At 35.7% G+C, this 19,246-nt stretch overlaps 1 protein-coding gene across 1 annotated transcript in view; it reads left to right on the forward strand.

Moving 5' to 3' along the window:
• CPNE3 (copine 3) overlaps window positions 1-19,246 on the forward strand; it is a 57,471-nt gene that overhangs the window by 25,857 nt on the left and 12,368 nt on the right. Inside the window, exons 7-11 of the mRNA XM_077771241.1 lie at window positions 5,626-5,715; window positions 10,340-10,438; window positions 13,673-13,759; window positions 14,776-14,835; window positions 15,326-15,459. Of these exons, the coding sequence (XP_077627367.1) occupies window positions 5,626-5,715; window positions 10,340-10,438; window positions 13,673-13,759; window positions 14,776-14,835; window positions 15,326-15,459 (470 nt within the window). The remainder of the gene's footprint in view (window positions 1-5,625; window positions 5,716-10,339; window positions 10,439-13,672; window positions 13,760-14,775; window positions 14,836-15,325; window positions 15,460-19,246) is intronic.

A 19,246-nucleotide genomic window follows, 5' to 3' on the forward strand; every position in this document is an offset into this window, starting at 1 on the left:
GAGAGAGACAGCATGATTAGGGGAGGGGCAGAGAGAGAGGAAGTAGGCTCCAGGCTTTGCAATGTAAGTGCAGAGCCTGACACGGGGCTCGAACCCACGAACCCTGAGATCACGACCTGAGCCAAAGTTGGACACTTAACTGACTGAGCCACCCAGGTGACCTATGAAATTCTTTTTTAAAGTTTTATTGGTTGATTGGTTGATTGATATAATCTCTATACCCAATATGAAGTTTGAACTCAGGACCCTGAGATCCAGAACTGCATGCTCTACTATCTGAGCCAGCTAGGCACCCGTCTTTGAAGTTCCTTTTGTTTTTAGGGTTATATATTCTATGTGGGTTGTATATTGAAATTCTTTTGTTTTAAAGAAATCTTTTAGCTATTATTCTATCACAATGACACATAATTGACTTTTGATTTTGAAATTTAGGGATTATTTTTGGGGCGGCTAGGTGACTCCATCGGTTAAGTGGCTGACTTTGGCTCAGGTCATGAATTCATGGTTCATGAGTTCAAGTCCCACATCGGGCTCTGTGCTGACAGCTCGGAGTCCAAAGCCTGCTTCAGATTCTGTGTCTCCCTCACTGTCTGCCCCTCCCCTGCTTGCACTCTGTGTGTGTGTCTCTCTCTCAAAAATAAATAAACATTTAAAAAATTATGAAATTTAGGGATTCTTTTCCATTTTTAAAAATTTAACTTTGTTTTATAATTATGTAAAAGATTTATATGGTTCCAAAGCCAAATCTATATTATTAGATATTTTAAGAAATTTAACGTCTTTCTCCACCCACTCTTTTTTTCTTTTTTTGTCCCTGTAGGTAATAATTTTCTTAAATTTTGCTTTAGGATTTCATTTTTTAATTTTGTAAAAAATTAGGATTTTTTGGTGTGTATGTTTATGTGTATTTATGTCTCTGTGTATACACATACGTATTTGTGTGTATACTGATATGTCTATATAGATAGATATGTGTGTGCATATATATGTATGTATTTGTATTTATATTCCCTACCCCCAGGCCTTGGGTAACTGTAGCATACATACATATATACTTTCATACATATGTATGTGTACATATATTATGTATACATACACACTTCCTCCACCTTGCTTTCATCACTTAACATGTTCTGGAGGTTTGAGTTAGGAATTTATAATTCTTAATTTAGTTCTACCACTGACAACTTCATGAACTTTCAAACAAGGTTTGTTGTCTAATCTTCAAAACGGTAATAATGATATTCTACCCTTATACTAAGTTTATTTCTAAGATAGGTCAAACAGGGTACATTAATGTGTTTTTAGAAGGTTAATTCTCTAAAGTGCTGCTATTATAAAATGCTGCTATTATAAAATCAATGGTTACATTGATTCTTTTTAGAGTTTATTTATTTATTTTGAGAGAGGAAGAGTATGGACGAGCAGAGGAGAGGCAGAGAGAGAGCATCCCAAGCAGATTCCATGGAGCCTGATGCAGGGCTCTATCCCACAAATCTTGAGACCATGATCTGAGCCAAAACCAAGAGTTGAATGCTTAAACGACTGAGCCACACAGTCGCCCTGATTCTTAAGACTCTTCTTAGTGATAGTATTAAATTTTAAAAGTTCTGCATAGCCTTTGTGTTTATTTATCCATATATATTTTAAAAGTTTATTTATTTAAGTATCCTCACCCAACATGGGGCTCAAACTCATGACCCCAAGGTCAAGAGTCAAATGCTCTTTCAACTAAGCCAGCCAGGTACGCATTTGTTTATATTTTTGACTGTACCAAGTATGTTACTTGCTTGACACTGAACTGCTGAGGAGGGAAGTAACATTATCTTAGTTCTTAATTTATTACTGAGGTTAATTTAGGACTCAGAAAATTTTCAGTTCAGGGACATAACTGCATATATTACTGTGGAGTTAACAGGTGTCCTTTCATTTTGACAAATAATAAGTAATATATTCTAAGGAGTATGGAAATTTCAAAATGAAAACAAATAAAAATGAGAAAACAAAATCATTTATAATCTCACTGCTTAAGTTTGAACTCTGTAAGCGATTTGATCATTCTTCCAGAATTTTATCTGTGTGTGTGTGTGTGTGTGTGTGTGTGTGTGTGTATTGTGTTGTGTTGAGGATGGTAATAAGGGTATTTTTGAACATTCAGTGTGCTTCAACATTGTACAGGTGCTGTAGTAGTGAATTACAGAGGAAAATGTAGATGTACTTTGTACCCTTGAAATAATTCTCTTATGCATTCCAACTGTTTACTTCTACTCTCTTATGTACATAAAGGAATGTGTGGTATTGGGGAAAGAATATTGGACATAGAAGGATAAGATATAAAGTCAAGACTCAAATCCATCAATTAAATTAGATATGTGATCTTGGCAAAGTCATTTAACCTGTCTGAATCCATTTTATTGCTGATAACTGCTCTGTCCTTCATAGAGTTAGTATGACTATGTTGGGGAATATAAATCTATTCAGTGCTATGCAAGTGAATGCTGTTAATAATGAAAACAAACCCAAAACATATTTTATTGATTATGTGTCCTACTTTATAGCAATGTTCTCATGTTTTTTGAGAAGTGAAGTTGTGATACGTAGGATTATGAGCATTTATCACAAGTGCCTTAATAGTTCCCCTTATAGACAATCAGCAAGTTTATAAGTACATGAGGAAGGTGATGGGATTTGTATTTACTACTGTACTGTGCTTTATATATTTGTACTATGGAGTTAGACTTTAGATAGTGGTAACATGTATAAAGTATAGTTTTACATGGTTTCAGTGGAAAAGAATTGATTTTTTCTTTTTTAATGCAGGATCTATTTGGAAAGTCAGATCCATACCTGGAATTCCACAAGCAGACATCTGATGGAAACTGGCTAATGGTTCATCGAACAGAGGTCAATATCTGAATTCAAAAATGTAGAGTTTGAGGTTTCTGTTGGAATTATAGTTAATCTAAATTTTTAAAAAAATTGTAAAAAAAAAAAAACCAACCTGAGTTCAGACATATAGCAAGAGACACAAGATAAACATACTTGGGTTTTTTTTTTTTTCTTTTCATGAGGAAGTGCTACTATGCTGAATTATTAGTAAAATTTTTTATTTTGAAATATTTAAGACCCTGTTAAAAGTACTAAAATGTATACCTGTATATCCTTCACCTAGATTTACCAACTGGTCATATCTGCATGTGTGTTCTTTCTCTCCACATATATACACACACACAGACATGCACACATAAACTTCCCGTTTGCAAAACTGTCCTAATTGTAGGCTTCAACCATCATGACTCTTCACCTTAATACTACAGCAGGTATTTCTCAAGAACAAGGGCATTCTCCTATACAATTACATCTGAGAGAATTAATATTGATTTATAATATCACCCAGTATATCCTTTAACTTCACATTTTCCCAGTTGTTCCACACATGTTATACACACACACACACACACACTATATATATATAGTTTTGTCCAGGATCAATTCAAGGTTCACATTTTGCATTGGGTTCTTATGTTCCCAGTATGTAAGATTCTTTGCCCTAAATGCCTTATATCTTCATGCCATTGAATCTCCTGAATAATCAAGGCCAGTATGTCCAACATTCTGGGTCTTCTATTTCCTTATGATTGTATCCAAATCAAACATTTCCATCAAAAACATTATGTGTATACCTTGTTCTGCATCGTCCAGGACCCATAGTATCAGGGTGTCCAGTACTGATGTTGCCAACCTTGTCTACTTGGTTAAGCTGGTGACCACCAGATCTTAACCATGATAAAGTCCCATTTTTTAAACTTTGTAATTAATAAGTGATCTGTGGTATAAGACTTTGAGGCTGAATGAATAAATTATTCTTCAGCATATCACCTGTCCAATGATAATTCATACCTGAATCAATTTTTACATTAGGGGTTATAAAATAGTGATTTTTTTTTCTAAATCTTTCATCTCTTTACACATAATAGCAGATACCCTTCTTGCATCTCTCCTGTCTCACATCTCTTTTTATTTTTAGTATCATCACAGACTCATGACTTTTATAACAGTGTATTTGTTGTGTTATAATTCATTATGGTCGTTATTTTTGCATTTCACAGTAATCCAAATTTGACCTTGGAGAGTGATGTTAAAAGGCTCCTGGGTTCTTTAACATGACCCCATTACTCTTTAAGCATTATTTATTTATTTATCTTGATTTCTTTTTAATTTTTTAATGTGTATTTTATTTTAGAGAGAGAGAGAGACAGAGTGTGAACGAGGGAGGGGCAGAGAGAGAGGGAGACACAGAATCTGAAGCAGGCTCTAGGCTCTGAGCTGTCAGCACAAAGCCCAACACGGGGCTCGAACTCATGAACCATGAGATTATGGCCTGAGCCAAAGTCAGACATTTAACTGACTGAGCCACCCAGGCATCGTAAAAAAAATTTTTTTATTATGTTTATTTATTTTGAGAGACAGAGAGAGAGAGAGAGAGCATGCGAGAGCGAGTGGGGGAGGGCAAAGAGAGAGTGAGACAGAGAATCTGAAGCAGGCTCCAGGCTTTGAGCTGTTAGCACAGAGCCTGACATGGGGCTTGAATCAAATAGCTGTGGGATCAGGACCTGAGCCGAAGTTGGACACTTAACCGACTGAGCCATCCAGGCGCCCCTCCAAAATTTTTTGTAATGTTTATTTTTCAGAGAGAGAGAGACAGAGCATGAGCAGGGGAGGGACAGAGAGAGAGGGAGACACAGAATCTGAGGCAGGCTCCAGGCTTTGAGCTGTCAGCACAGCCTGACATGGGGCTTGAACTCAAGACCCATGAGATCATGATCTGAGCTAAAGTTGGAGGCTTAACTGACTGAGCTACCCTGGCACCCCATATTTATTTATTTTTTTAAAGTTTATTTACTTATTTTTTTTAGTAGTTTCTACACCAATGTGGGGCTCAAACTCATGACCCCAAGATCAAGAGTCTTAGACTCTCCTGACTGAGCCAGCCAGGCACCCTGCATTCTCTTACGTTATATTAAAGTATATTCTCAGGTCACCTTGTGCCTACCCGGTCCCAGGTCTAGAATGAGCTATTCCTCTTGAGGAACCCAATTCCTTTAACAGAGTAGTGCTAGATGTACTCATTACCTCTGGGATGTCATTGCATTTAGGCCTTTTCAATAGACATAGCTAGGAAATGTGTATTTGTACATATCTGTTTATTATTTGTATGTATATTTAAAAAATTTTAAATCATGAATTTAAACTATGTTTTCAATTTAAGTCCAACCCAGAAAGATTTTTTTCTCACCCTTTCTTATTCCAAATTTGAATCTTCTATGTCCTGCAATGAAAACCCTGGTTTTCCAACAACATCAACAATCTGTAGTTTCTAAATATACCTTGTAATGGGTAAAATATATTTTGCAAGTAGTTTTTTTCTTTTCTCAGAATGTATCTGTCATATTTTTCTTATAACAGTTGTATGATATTGTCCTATCTAGTTTCTCATTGAAAAGGTTGACTGGGTGAAGAGGTGAAGGATGATTGTGAAAGTATAGTAAGAATCTAGGAAAAGGAAGGTAAAAAGTTAATGTACTGAATATTTTTCTAACTAGTCTTTGAATCTTCATTTTACAGGTTGTTAAAAATAACTTGAATCCTGTTTGGAAGCCTTTTAAAATCTCTCTTAACTCCCTATGCTATGGAGATATGGACAAAACTATCAAGGTAATTTGAAGTTGTATGGGTGTTATTTATACACACATATCTTTCATAAAACTAATAGATTTGATAGTATTTAATAAAAGTAAATGATGTAATAGGTACCTGTGAGGGTTGAATTGTATTTGTATTTAGGAACGCTAAAATAGAAATGTCTCTGGTAAGCAAATAGTTAGTTCAAAAGGGTAGATATGTTTGACTGATATGTTGACCTAATGCTTAATCAAACATTGTGATTTTTATTTTACCATTCATTTTTTAAAATAAAATGTCCCATTTAAATCTTTCCTTCTTTTAATAAGATTCCTCTGCTCAGCAAATAGAAACCTTTAACTGCGGTATTTGCTTTTGGTATGGCCCTTGCAGATAAAAGCAGATGTTACTTTAACTAAAAATCCAAAGCTTCCTCCTACCCTCAGCAGCAGAGGAGAATAATAGTGACATTTTCCATTACTTTCATAGCAAGATATGATTCATTGAAAACTTTTAGATGGCTTTAGTATAAAGTGTTAGGAGATAGGGTGGGTACAGGAAGAAGCAGCAGGTGACTAAGAATTTTTTTAATGGTTTAATTTATAGCCATTTATTAGAAAATATTTTTTTTTTTTTTTTTTAAATATTTTATTTATTTCTAGGAGAGAGAGAGAGAGACAGCGTGAGCAGGGGAGGGTCAGAGAGAGAGGGAGTCACAGACCGAAACAGGCTCCGGGCTCTGAGCTGGCAGTCAACACAGAGCCCGACGCGGGGCTCGAACCCACGAACCGCGAGATCATGACCTAAGCGAAAGTCGGACGCTTAACCGACTAAGCCACCCAGGCGCCCCAATATTTATTATTTTTAAGACACATTTTACTAGAGTCTCTCGTTTAAATGTTTTATTTATTTTTGAGAGACAGAGAGAGATTGAGCCTAAGTAGGGAGGGGCAGAGACACAGACTCCAAAGCAGGCTCTAGGCTCTGAGCTGTCAGCACAGAGCCTGACGTGGGGCTCGAACTCATGAGCTGACAGCTCAGAGCCTGGAGTCTGCTTTGGAGTCTGTGTCTCCCTCTCTCTCTCTGTACCTCCCCTGCTCATGCTCTGCCTTTCTCTCTCTCAAAAATAAATAAAGATTAAAAAATAAAAAAAATCGTAAGTTGACACTTTATTAGATTTGAGAAACAGGAAAGGCTGGGGGAAGATGCCTAAAACATTAACTGGTTGTAATAATATGTTAACAATGAAACAATGTTTTTTAAACTTTTTTTTGCACACAGTGGCATGCTTACAGGGCTAATTTATTATAGTAAGTAAACTGATTTTATGAGCTTTCTCTGATGAATGTCTTTCGTTCATAAAAGTTTCTCAGTTTGCTTTAACTTTACACAACTTGGTTTGCCATATCATGACTGTCTTTATCTCTTCAGTTCTGTATTTCTTTGCAATATCACAAAGTCATACATCTGTGATTCTTGTGGTGTTTAGAAACTGTTGAGAGGTGTAGCAAAGAGTTTTAGAGCACAGAATCGAGTCAGAATCCTTGGTAATTTGCTGTGTGAACATGCCAGTGTTATCACTCCAGCATGTATTATTATTTTCATGAGATCAAATGTGTAAAGAAATAATCATGCATGCTATCACCTTGCCTAAAATGGAAATGCCTTAGTGAATGTAGTATTGTGTGGTGTGTGCATTCTTTTATATATATACATATGTACATATGTATATATGCATATATTTAAATTTCATAAGCATTGCTGATACTATTGTTTAAAACAGCCAATAGTACTAGTTTTTGAATTTTTGAGAAGAGAAATTAAATGGCACAAATTATTTTATCAAGTACCTCAAACTGTATCTGAACATATGCCAGGATTATAAATGTCACATCTTTCTTTAGTGCCAAACATTTGCCTTCAATGGGGCAACGGTGAGTTTTCCCTATTTCTTATGATATAGTGAGCTATCAGAAATTACAGTTGAAAAATATTTTTACATTTCCCTAAATTTTACATTCAAACAGTCTAAACATATAAAGAGTTTTAGGTGTTCATAAGCTTTTTAAAAATAAAATTGGCTTTATTAAAGTTGGATCTTGTCTCATATATAAGTTGGAGTGTGCTGAATGCAAATCTAAAATGTAAAGTTCTGGGGCACCTGGCTGGCTCAGTCTATAGAGCATGTTCCTCTTAATCACAGGGTGGTGAGTTCAGGCCCCACATTGGGTATAAAGCTTACTTAAAAAAATGTGCAGTTCTATTTTCCATAATTTAAAAAAATCCATTAAAAAGTGAAATCATGAAAATATTGAGTGTTTTGGCTTTATCTTAATTTTACTTTCTCTAGAAAAAAATTAGTAAGATCATTAATTTTCTTTTCCCCTGATACTTTGAAGAGTCAGATAAAGGGCTTTGGTTTAAAAATTAAATATCAGATATATAAGGCAAGAATCAAACTGTGATAATTGGTCCATGACCAAAGTGTTTCTTTCTTTTTTTTTTTTTTTATGTCTTTATTTTGAGAGACAGAGACAGAGAGCAAGTGGGGAAGGGGCAGAGAGAGAGGGAGACACAGAATCTGAAACAGGCTCCAGGCTCTGAGCTGTCAGCACAGAGCCTGACACAGGGCTTGAACCCATGGACTGTGAGATCATGACCTGAGCCAAAGTTGGATGCTTAACCGACTGAGCCACCCAGGTGCCCCCCAAAGTGTTTCTAAAAATAAAACCTTTTACTGTTCCTCAAAATTGCAATTCTAGACCTTGTCTTTATTGATTGATTAAGTTTTAGTCTTCCTGAATACTAATGAAAATATTAGTAAGGAATGAAAGACTTCCTGTTACAGGTACTCAGTTTACTTCTTATACAACTGAGAAGAAAGTAAATCATTTTGCTTTACTAAAAAACCCTAAGCATTTTAGCTTGGCAATTGATATAACTTTGTAAAGGATGTTCTCTTGGCAAATTGGCTCTTTACGGGNGTGGGGAAGGGGCAGAGAGAGAGGGAGACACAGAATCTGAAACAGGCTCCAGGCTCTGAGCTGTCAGCACAGAGCCTGACACAGGGCTTGAACCCATGGACTGTGAGATCATGACCTGAGCCAAAGTTGGATGCTTAACCGACTGAGCCACCCAGGTGCCCCCCAAAGTGTTTCTAAAAATAAAACCTTTTACTGTTCCTCAAAATTGCAATTCTAGACCTTGTCTTTATTGATTGATTAAGTTTTAGTCTTCCTGAATACTAATGAAAATATTAGTAAGGAATGAAAGACTTCCTGTTACAGGTACTCAGTTTACTTCTTATACAACTGAGAAGAAAGTAAATCATTTTGCTTTACTAAAAAACCCTAAGCATTTTAGCTTGGCAATTGATATAACTTTGTAAAGGATGTTCTCTTGGCAAATTGGCTCTTTACGGGTTTTTATTTTAAATCATAGGCTCTTGAAGAATTTAAAAGTGCCCTTAGCACAGCTTTACCTATAGTGGTTACCAAATAAAACATATCATATTCTAAGAATATTTAATTCCTTTGCTTACTTCACAAGCCTAAGCAGAGAATGTATGCAGTGCACATAATGTTTGCAGAAATGAGATAATCTGTTCTGAAATTATAAAGCACTGTAAAAATGTTAGTTATCCAATGATCACACTGAACACTTCTTGCTAACAGTTCACACCACCTTAATTTTTTCCTTCCAATGAATAATCAGGCATTCTTGTGAATATTTACCCTCTGGTTACTCTGTCAACTTGGCACAAAACTATATGCAGTCAAAAACTCTCAGTTCTTGGCGTGCATGGGTGGCTCATTCACTTGAGCGTCGGACTCTTGATCTCAGCTCAGGTCTTAATCTCAGGAGTGTGAGTTCAGGCACCACATTGGGCTCCGTGCTGGGTGTGGAGCCTACTTAAAAACAAAAATAAAAACAAATATAATCTCAGGTCTCTTCTGCCTGCATTTGATTAGAGCCATAGATAAGATTGGAATTCATCCTGTCTTACATGGAAATAAAGTTAATATGACCTGGTATAGATAGTTCCTCAGTGGATCAAGTACTCTTTCCCTTGAATTTTCTTTTTTATTCTAAGAGTTGTGATTCTCAGATGGATGCAGATCTGACTTCCATCATGTCTAACTCTGAATACAAACCTAGCCTTACCAGATTGGGCTAATGAAATACATTTTCCATATTTCTAAATCATCTAGGACTTAATTATACAATTTTTGACTGTCCAGCATACTGACTTCCTTTCTTCCTGCAGATGATGGCTTTTAGTCATTGTATAGTGTTAACAAGGTAAAGAAGTGGATGAGAAAGAAGATGTAATTTCATTTTGATTTTATCAGCTCTTATAAAGAGTATGATGGATGAACTGGAAACTGCTTCATGTAGAATTTAAATAGTATTTGTACTTTTTGTCTGCCTATGATCTATCCTACAGCCCCATTCCAAGGATAGCTGGGGTTTGAAAGTGTTTCAGTATTACACCTCCAGGAAGTTACTTCTTACTTCTCCAAGTAGAACTGCATATTAAACACTTTCACTTATTTGAATTAAAAGGGCACTTCTTGGTAAGTCCCAATTACTGCAACCAATCCTTTTAAACAAAATTATGTTGATTTTTATGTATTTTTATTATACTTAATTCTAGGTAGAGTGCTATGATTATGATAATGATGGGTCACATGATCTCATTGGAATGTTTCAAACCACCATGACAAAACTGAAGGAAGCCTCCAGACACAGACCTGTAAGTTGCATCGTTGTCATTTGAATGTACTTAATGGTTTGGCCATGTATTTACTATTTCATTTTTTTCCCTTGGCATAGCAAACAGTTTGCCATGTTTTTATTCTGTATTATAAAATGTTCTGAAGTCTGTGGATTTTATTTGTGCAGTAAATGGATGATCCAACATTCATACTTGGAGTGTAAGTTCACATTTATATTTAGATGTTTGTTGTCCTTTGGCTTCAGACAACATATATGGTTTGATTAAAAATCCCTCGTTTTAAAGCACTTGGCATTTCACTGATATAATAATTAAGTTCTACAACACTAGATAAATACCTGGGCTTGATCTGTATACATTCATTTTCCTTTTGGACAGGCTTTTACAATATGCCTCTCAATCTTCTCTCTGACTTGTCTTCACTGAAGGGAAGGATAAAAGGATAATTATGGTATTTCAAACTATGTACATTTAAGCCTCCATCTAATGGCACTAATTTTGTTAAGATCATTCATGTGCTTTAACTACATTCAGTTTATTATTTAGCATCCCAACATACTGCTAAGAGTGCTTCTGAAACTTTTCTGTCTCTAAAGCCGAAATGGCTAAAAACTATTCTAGAGATTTTTATAAATAAAACTTTTCAATTGCTCCCATCTTACTTCCCTTCTAGTTTAAATGAGATCAGCTATTAATTCTCTTTATAGCTTACTTAAAATAGAATAATATGAATTGTTTATTACCTGCTTAATGTTCATGTATATAGCCTTTGATTTTGAAAATACATAAGAGGTTATGGTTAGATGAGGTCTTTTTTTACCTAGTCATGTAAGTGAGGTAATCTAAGAGAAGATACTGATAGTTTTAGATCAAAACATAACTACTAAATAAATAAATAACACTTATGAGCCATTTGGTTTAAGTAATGGGGAGAAATGGTTTCTAAACAAACATAATGAGACTAGAATTTTTAGTAGGTCACATAGAGATCTATAGCCCTGTCCCTACTCCGTGGTCACAAAGGCCTATACAAAAATGCTTGTGTGAAGTATGAAAGGATTTTAAATTCATTTATAATGGTTTAGGGGTGCCTGGGTAATTCACTCAGTTAAGCATACAACTCTTAAATTCGAATCAGGTCATGATCTCACAGCTCTGAGACTGAGCGCCAAGCACCGAGCCTGCTTGGGATTCTCTCTCTCCCTCTCTCTCTGTCCCTCCCCCTACTTGTATACTCACAAACACTCTCTCTCGAAATAAATAAACTTAAAAAATAAAATAAAATCATACCTAATGGTTTAAGTGCATTGAGTTTTTGAATTAAAACAGCAAAATTCAGCTGTAAATATCCTGTTTAAAGAATTTTTTAAAGCAGAACTAATGGAAAATGCTAAAAATCTGAACACTTCAAATAAAGCAGCTGCCTAAGAGAACTAAATATGAGGAGTGATCTGGATTGTTGTTTGTTACTACCCTCCAGAATCAGTAAATGACCTAATAATGAATGAACAACCAACTCTGTAATACTTTATAGATTGTGTAGACTTTTCCTAAATCCAGCTATCTTGATCCTTCCCTCTTCCATGACAGAATATGGCTTTTAATTTTGCTGTAGTGGCAAGGTTTACCCCCTCTTATTCTTCAAAGGCAGGGCCATATCTTACCATCTCTGTTTGCAGTGCCTAGAACACTGCCATTTGGAAGACACTTTGTAGAAGTGTGAATAAATAAAGTAATATGACCTTTAATCAATGAGAATTCTCTTTTGGGCTTTTCCGCATCTCAAATATTCAATAGTTAATATTTATGATGATGACTGAGACTCTGGCAAGATCCTGAACTATCAAGGAATGTGCTTAACATAATTTTTTGTAACATTGTATCAAATGTACCTTTTAATGTTTGATTCTTAGAAAATTAGCAACAACTCTGTCTGAAGTACATAAGTTTCTATTAACGAGAAAAGGTGACTCATCAAGTATTCATTGAGTATCTCTTATGTTATTACTAGGCAAGGTAGAGAAAATTTGAAGGTTATAATTTGGTGGGATTATATCTGAGATATGAAACAAAATAATTGAAATGAAACAATTGAGAATAACACAAAAATAACACAAAATAAAACAAATTTTATATAGTTGTGGAAGTTTAAGGAGATGGGTGGCTATAGAAGAATACATATATATAATAGCAGTCAGTGTTATAGAGGAGAGCAGCTTGAGCCAAACCTTATAGATGGGTAGGTGGCTAGGAGGTGGAAAAGAAGATCCTTCGTTTGGGGAAAGAACTATACTGAGGAGAAGATGTAAGATATTAGATCTATTCCTAAAGGTATTCCCAGTGGAAAGAGATGATCTTTACATATTTTACCATATGGTTGAGCTCCATATATTTCTATTTTCTTTCTTTTTTTGTTTTACATTTATTTATTTTTGAGAGACAGACAGAGTATGAGCAGGGTAGGGGCAGAGAGAGAAGGAGACACAGAATCTGAAACAGGCTCCAGGCTCTGAGCAAGCGTTCAGCACGGAGCCTGACATGGGGCTCGAACCCACAAACCATGAGATCATGATGTGAACTGAAGTCGGAAAGTTAACCTACTGAGCCACCCAGGCGTCCCATTTATTTCTATTTTCTAATGGTAGGTTTTTCTCTTCTTTTCTAAGCAGAGTATTTTTGTTCTCTGTGAAAGTAACAGCTAGGAGTAAAATTTTATTTCCCTTATTGTAAAAAATAAAGAATATTACTTGGAGCATTTCAAGGAAATTATCTACAGAGGCAAAATCTATACTTAGGAACTATATTAAAAGGCATACAGTTTTAGAAATACCTTTTAGAAATTTCAATGATAAATATGTCACATACTTAATCTATAATGTAATTGTTTCAAAGTTGTTTTATTTGGCAATAGACCTACATTAGTAGGTGTTTTGATTCCAAGAGACAAAAGCCATTCACTTAAGTTCGCATTGGCATTTTAAAAATAATTTTTGTATGTTTGTTTGTCTTTGAGAGAGACAGAGACAGCATGACTGGGGGAAGGTCAGAGAGAGAGGGAGACAGAGAATCCCAGGCAGGCTCTGAACTGTCAGCATACAGCCCAATGCGGGGCTTGAACTCAAGAACTGTGAGATCATGACCTGAGCCGAAACCAAGAGTCAGACGCTTAACCAACTGAGCCAATCAGGTGCCCCACATTGGCATTATTAGTCTTGCTAGAAAGAAATAACATTTTGTCTTTTCTTCCTACAGGTGGAATTTGAATGCATAAATGAAAAAAAGAGGCAAAAGAAGAAAAGCTATAAGAATTCAGGTGTTATCAGTGTGAAACATTGTGAGGTTAGTTGATATTGACCATTTACAGTAAGTATAATGACATCACATTTCAAGTTCTTTTTTCAATACTGGTATATATTAAGCAAATAGACAAATCATATTAAAGGTTTTTTCTTATCTTAAGAAATATGAATTCAATTTTGGGCAATTGAAAATCACATGAGCCTCTGGACATCCTTAGGGAAAAGAAGAGAGTAGGAAACAGTAAAGAAATCTTTCAAGAACTTTGCTTCCAAGGTTTGACCACTTTTTAGCAAAAGACAAAGAATATTAAAGTTTTTTCCTTATTTTAAGAAATAAGAAGCATCATGATATTTTCTCAGAGCATTAGTGGAAATGACCTGACCCAGTACATGTATCCTGGTTATAATTTCAAGTTGAGATATTGTAAACAGAGGAGAAAATTCAAGACATTTCTTACATCAAACAAAAGAGTTTTTTGATTTTGCTTTTTTTAAAAATTCAGTTATTATGCTTATTAAAGCTCTCAACATATTAGACTCAATGGCAGTTTCTTTTTTTATGTTTTATGTATTTCTGAGAGATTGAGAGAGAGAGAGAGAGTGAGCGAGAGTGAGAGCATGAGCAGGGGAGAGTCAGAGAGAGAGGGAGACACAGAATCTGAAACAGGCTTCAGGCTCTGAGCTAGCTGTCAGCACAGAGCCCGACGCGGGGCTCAAACCCACAAATTGCGAGATCATGACCTGAGCTGAAGTCGGACACTTAACCGACTGAGCCACCCAGGCGCCCCGGCAGTTTCTTAAAACCTAAAGTGATTTCATCTTTGGCTATTAATATTCTAATCTTAACATTGCTTTAATTACCTCAAAGTAAAACCTTACAAATTCATGACAACTAGGGGCAGCAGTACCTTAAAATCAAATGCTGGGGTGGTTTCCATGTGCTTCTGTCATGTTTTGTTCAGTTTCTAAACTGTTAAAAATATATGCCAGAGAGTTCTTTGTATCTCTTGTATAGTAAAAGAGTTTTAATTTTAACAGTCTGCTATTTGTTTTTAGATTACAGTGGAATGCACATTCCTTGACTATATCATGGGAGGATGTCAGCTGAATTTTACTGTAAGTAACACTGACATTTTCAAAAGTAGTAGAATGTATTACTTTTTCCTGCCATTTTGCAGTGTTCTTTCTTTCCCTGTAAAGCTCACTTACTAATGAAATTTATACAAGCTGTTTAGTATGATCTCCTCAGATAGGTTGTCTAATAAGTTCATCCAGAAGCTTTCAACTTTGTTGATCAGATCTGTTCCTTCTGATGGAAAGCAAATATGTCATATAGCAATTTAAAGTTATAGAAAGCATTAGTCAAACAACATACAAAAATAAGCCCTATGTCTAAAGTCATGGATTTGAGGCATCTAGAAAAAATAAGAATAGCGGGTTGTTTTATGCTGAATCTTTAATTGTTTAATTGTCTGTGGAAAAACTGGTAGGCCCAGGCATTTGTTAGAAAATGGCAGCAACAGGCTCTGGGATGAATGTGTGTTTTGTCTCCTGGACATCAAGTGTAGCCTTCTCCTTAGTAAGGGCTGCGATTGTTATTTGGCAGGTGGGAGTGGACTTTACTGGCTCAAATGGTGACCCAAGGTCTACTGACTCCCTTCATTACATCAGCCCCAATGGTGTTAATGAGTATTTGACTGCTATATGGTCTGTGGGACTGGTCATTCAAGATTATGATACGTGAGTATAAGTAAAATATTTGTTTTCATAACCTGCTAGATGGGGCAGTTTCTGTTTCATCTGCCAGTACTTGGATACAGTTGTTGGTGATAGATGCTGGGGTTGACTGGGTGGGAGGGGAAGGGGGATGGTAGGGGTAGCTTTCTCCCTAAAATTTCTTTCATGTTGTCTTTTCTAGTTTTCTCTTTGTGACAGTCTTAGTGTTTACTTTTGACCTCTCATCTCTGGCTGTGATCAGTTGTTATGTATTATGTATAGCTTGTTTAAACAGCTGACTAGAGCCCATAAGCTTGTTTCTTTGATCTAGTTTCCTTGGGATTTACTCATTAGGGATAAGTTATATATGTGATTGAAGTTCGGATGACACATTTTGTAAACATTGATAGACACTATTTACTAACATGTCTATTTCTTGGCAGTGACTGTCAAATTATTTTCTTAATGGCAACTTTGAACAAGTGCCAAAAGACAACTTGATCTAATTGCTATAAAATATTTTGAATCAATTCTCAATGTATAGGTTTTTGATAGATTATATAGGTCCTCTTGAAGGTTTACCAAACAATAAGAAAAAAAATCTGCATTAATAAATTTTTGTTCTGGATCTCTTAGAGCACAGTATAAATTGTCACTTGTCTTTGCCTATTATTTTATGATAAAACCCCTTACATATATTGATGGAGCTTTTCATTAATCTGTTATGACATTTAAAGAGGTAAGCTTTTCAGACAAATGCAAACTAATATAAAGCAAAGGTGGCAATTCCAATATCAACCTAGTAGAATTTAAGGCAAAACTCATTAAATGTAATAAAAAATTATTTTATAGAATACTTTGTTATATAATCCAAAATGAAAATATAACCATGGAGATATTTGATAAAAGAGTATGAAAGTATTTTAACTGAAAATAGTTAGAAATAATTAAAAAATTTTTTTTAAGTTTTTAGTTATTTATTTTGAAAGAGAGCACAAGTGGGGGAGGGACAGAGAGAGAGGGTGAGAGAGAGAATCCCAAGTAGGCTCCACACTGTCAGCATGGAGTCTGTTGTGAAGCTTGAACTCACAAACCACGAGATCACAGCTCCGGCTGAAATCAAGAGTTGGACACTTCATTGACTGAGCCACCCAGATGCTCCTATAATAAAACTTTTAAAACCACACAATTATAATGGGGTTTATATAAAAAATAAAAAATCTATAGGGTTTCTTTCTCAGACTGCCACAAGGAAGTTAATAACAAAAGGATAACTGAATGGAATTTACCATATGGAAATTAAAGAATCTCAAAATCTCAAAATCCTTAGATGCAACAGGAAATTAGACTATAATAACAGACTATGTAGAAATAAAGGGCAACAAGAAGACTATACATGGTCCTATCTTTAATAGAGGAAAATTTCTGGCTTCATGTGCTTTTATTTCTAAAGAAAAAAAAAACTGAATATAAATGAGCTAGAGTGTCAACAAAATAAAATTAAAGAATAGGAAGCAAAAATAAAGATATGACAATGATAGCAGATTCTATCTGTGTATAAGCCATCATGTCAGGCACAATTTAGTGTAGTTTCTATGTGATGCTCATCTAATCCTCATAATTTGTTGTGACATATGTACTATTATCATCCATTATCATCTGCACTGTATAGATGAGAAAATTTGGGCATAGGGAGTTAAGTAACTTGTTCAGGGTGACACAACTGGCAACTGGCAGAAACAGAATTGAGCCTGGGCTGTCTGCTTCAGAGACATGCTCTCCAGGCTGTATTATGTACTTTGCTGTATGTCCTTTAAGCACCAAAAGTAGGGACTTGGAAAGTTTTAAAAACCCCACTAAATGAAGAGATTCTTTAGAAGTTCAACAAAACAGGCAAATCTTGCTAAAGACATGCACTAGAATATTAGTAATGAGACAGAGATTACAAGCGTAGATTCAGAAAAAAGACATTAACAATTGTAAGTTAATATTCTATAAAACTTATTACATGGGAACACCTGGGTTAAAGGAAGATTTCGGGGTGGTGGGGGGGAAGCTTTAAATTAGCAAAGTTGACTCAAAGAGGCAGGAAGCCTGAATAGACCAGTAACCATGGAAGGAATGCAATAGCCAATCAAAGAGCCACTCCTCACAAGGGGTCCAGGCCAAGACAGTTTCATACACAAATTCTACCAAACCTGTAAGGAATGAGTTCAAACCTAAGAGAATCAAGTAAAAAACTATTAGAAAGCAGTGAGAGTCCAGAAAGGTGGTCAGACAACATAAAATTAAAAAAATCAATAATTTCTCACTAGCCAGCAATAACCAATTGAAGAAATTATAGCAGAAACAAGATCACAATTCATAATGCAATAAAAAATGAGAATGCTTTAGTCAGATTCTTGGATCTTTAGTGAGGGAAAACTACAAAATTGTACTGAGGGACAAAGAAGGAAACTTGTTTACATGGAGATATATACCATGATTCTAGATAGGCAGATGTCTTAATGATGTAAGATATAAAATTTTCCCAGAATTAATCAATTCTAATCAAAATTGCAATGGAATCCTGATAAAATGATTTTTAAATTTTTCTAGAGGGAAAAATGGATCCGAATAGCCAAGAAATTTTTCAGGAAAAAAAAAAAAGAAGAAGGGGAGTTTGTTTTAGTAGATATTAAAACTTATTTTAAAGTTTTATTAATTAGGGGCACTTGAGTTGCTCAGTTGGTTAAGCATCTGACTTCAGCTCAGGTCATGATTACGGTTCGTGGGATCGAGCCCCACATCGGGCTCTGTGCAGATGGCTTGGAGTCTGCTTGAAATTCTTTCTCCTTCTCCCTTTGCCCCTCCCCACCAAGTGCATGATCTCTTCCTCTCAAAATAAGTAAACTGTAAAAAAAGATATATTAATTAGTATTACAGAACAGTACATGACCAGTGGAACAAAGCAAGAATTCTTGAAATAGACCCTAGGGTATACTTGAACTCAATATGTGATAGAAATGACATTTTAGGGAAAGGGGTTGTTACAGCTGCTAAACTAGAAAAGAACTGAATTTGGATCCCTGACTCATTCCTGTATATGTTAGGATACTATTTTTTAAAAGTATTTTATTTATTATTTTATTTTATTTTATTTTATTTTATTTTATTTTACTTCATTTAAAAGAGAGAGAGAGAGGGAGCAGGGGAGGGACAGAGAGAGAGGGAGACACAGAATCCGAAGAAGGCTCCAAGCTCCAAGCTGTCAGCACAGAGCCCGACATGGGGCACAAACCCACAAACTGACATCATGGCCTGAGCTGAAGTCAGTTGCTTAACTGACTGAGCCACCCAGGTACCCCAGATTTTAAGTAATCTCTACACCCAACATGGGGCTTGAACTCACAATCCTGAGATCAAGAGTCATATGCTCCACGAACTGAGGCAGCCAGATGCTCCTGTTAGCATATTTTGTATAGAGTATAGACAAACTGCTGAAATGGACACCCCCAAAACATCACACATTTACCAAAGCAGGTGTTTACTTCTCTTTCATGTTGCAAGTGTAGAGGTAAGCAATACAGGACTGACAGGGCAGTTCCCCATTGTCGAGTCAGATTCCATCCCTGGATCCAAGACAGCTCTGTGCTTCTCGTCTTGTCTAGTCAGTGGGGGGAGGAGAAAGGGAACTGAGAATACACATCTATTCCCTCCTAGGGGCATGATTCCGAAGTAGCTGGCAGACCACTTGTACTTACATTTCCTTGACCAGAGTCTAGCAACCACCTGGCCTCATGCAGGCCAGAGAAGCTGGAACAGAGCTAGT

This window comes from Crocuta crocuta, unplaced genomic scaffold (genome assembly GCF_008692635.1).
Source record: "Crocuta crocuta isolate KB4526 unplaced genomic scaffold, BGI_CrCroc_1.0 scaffold235, whole genome shotgun sequence".
NCBI classification, from domain to species: domain Eukaryota; kingdom Metazoa; phylum Chordata; class Mammalia; order Carnivora; family Hyaenidae; genus Crocuta; species Crocuta crocuta.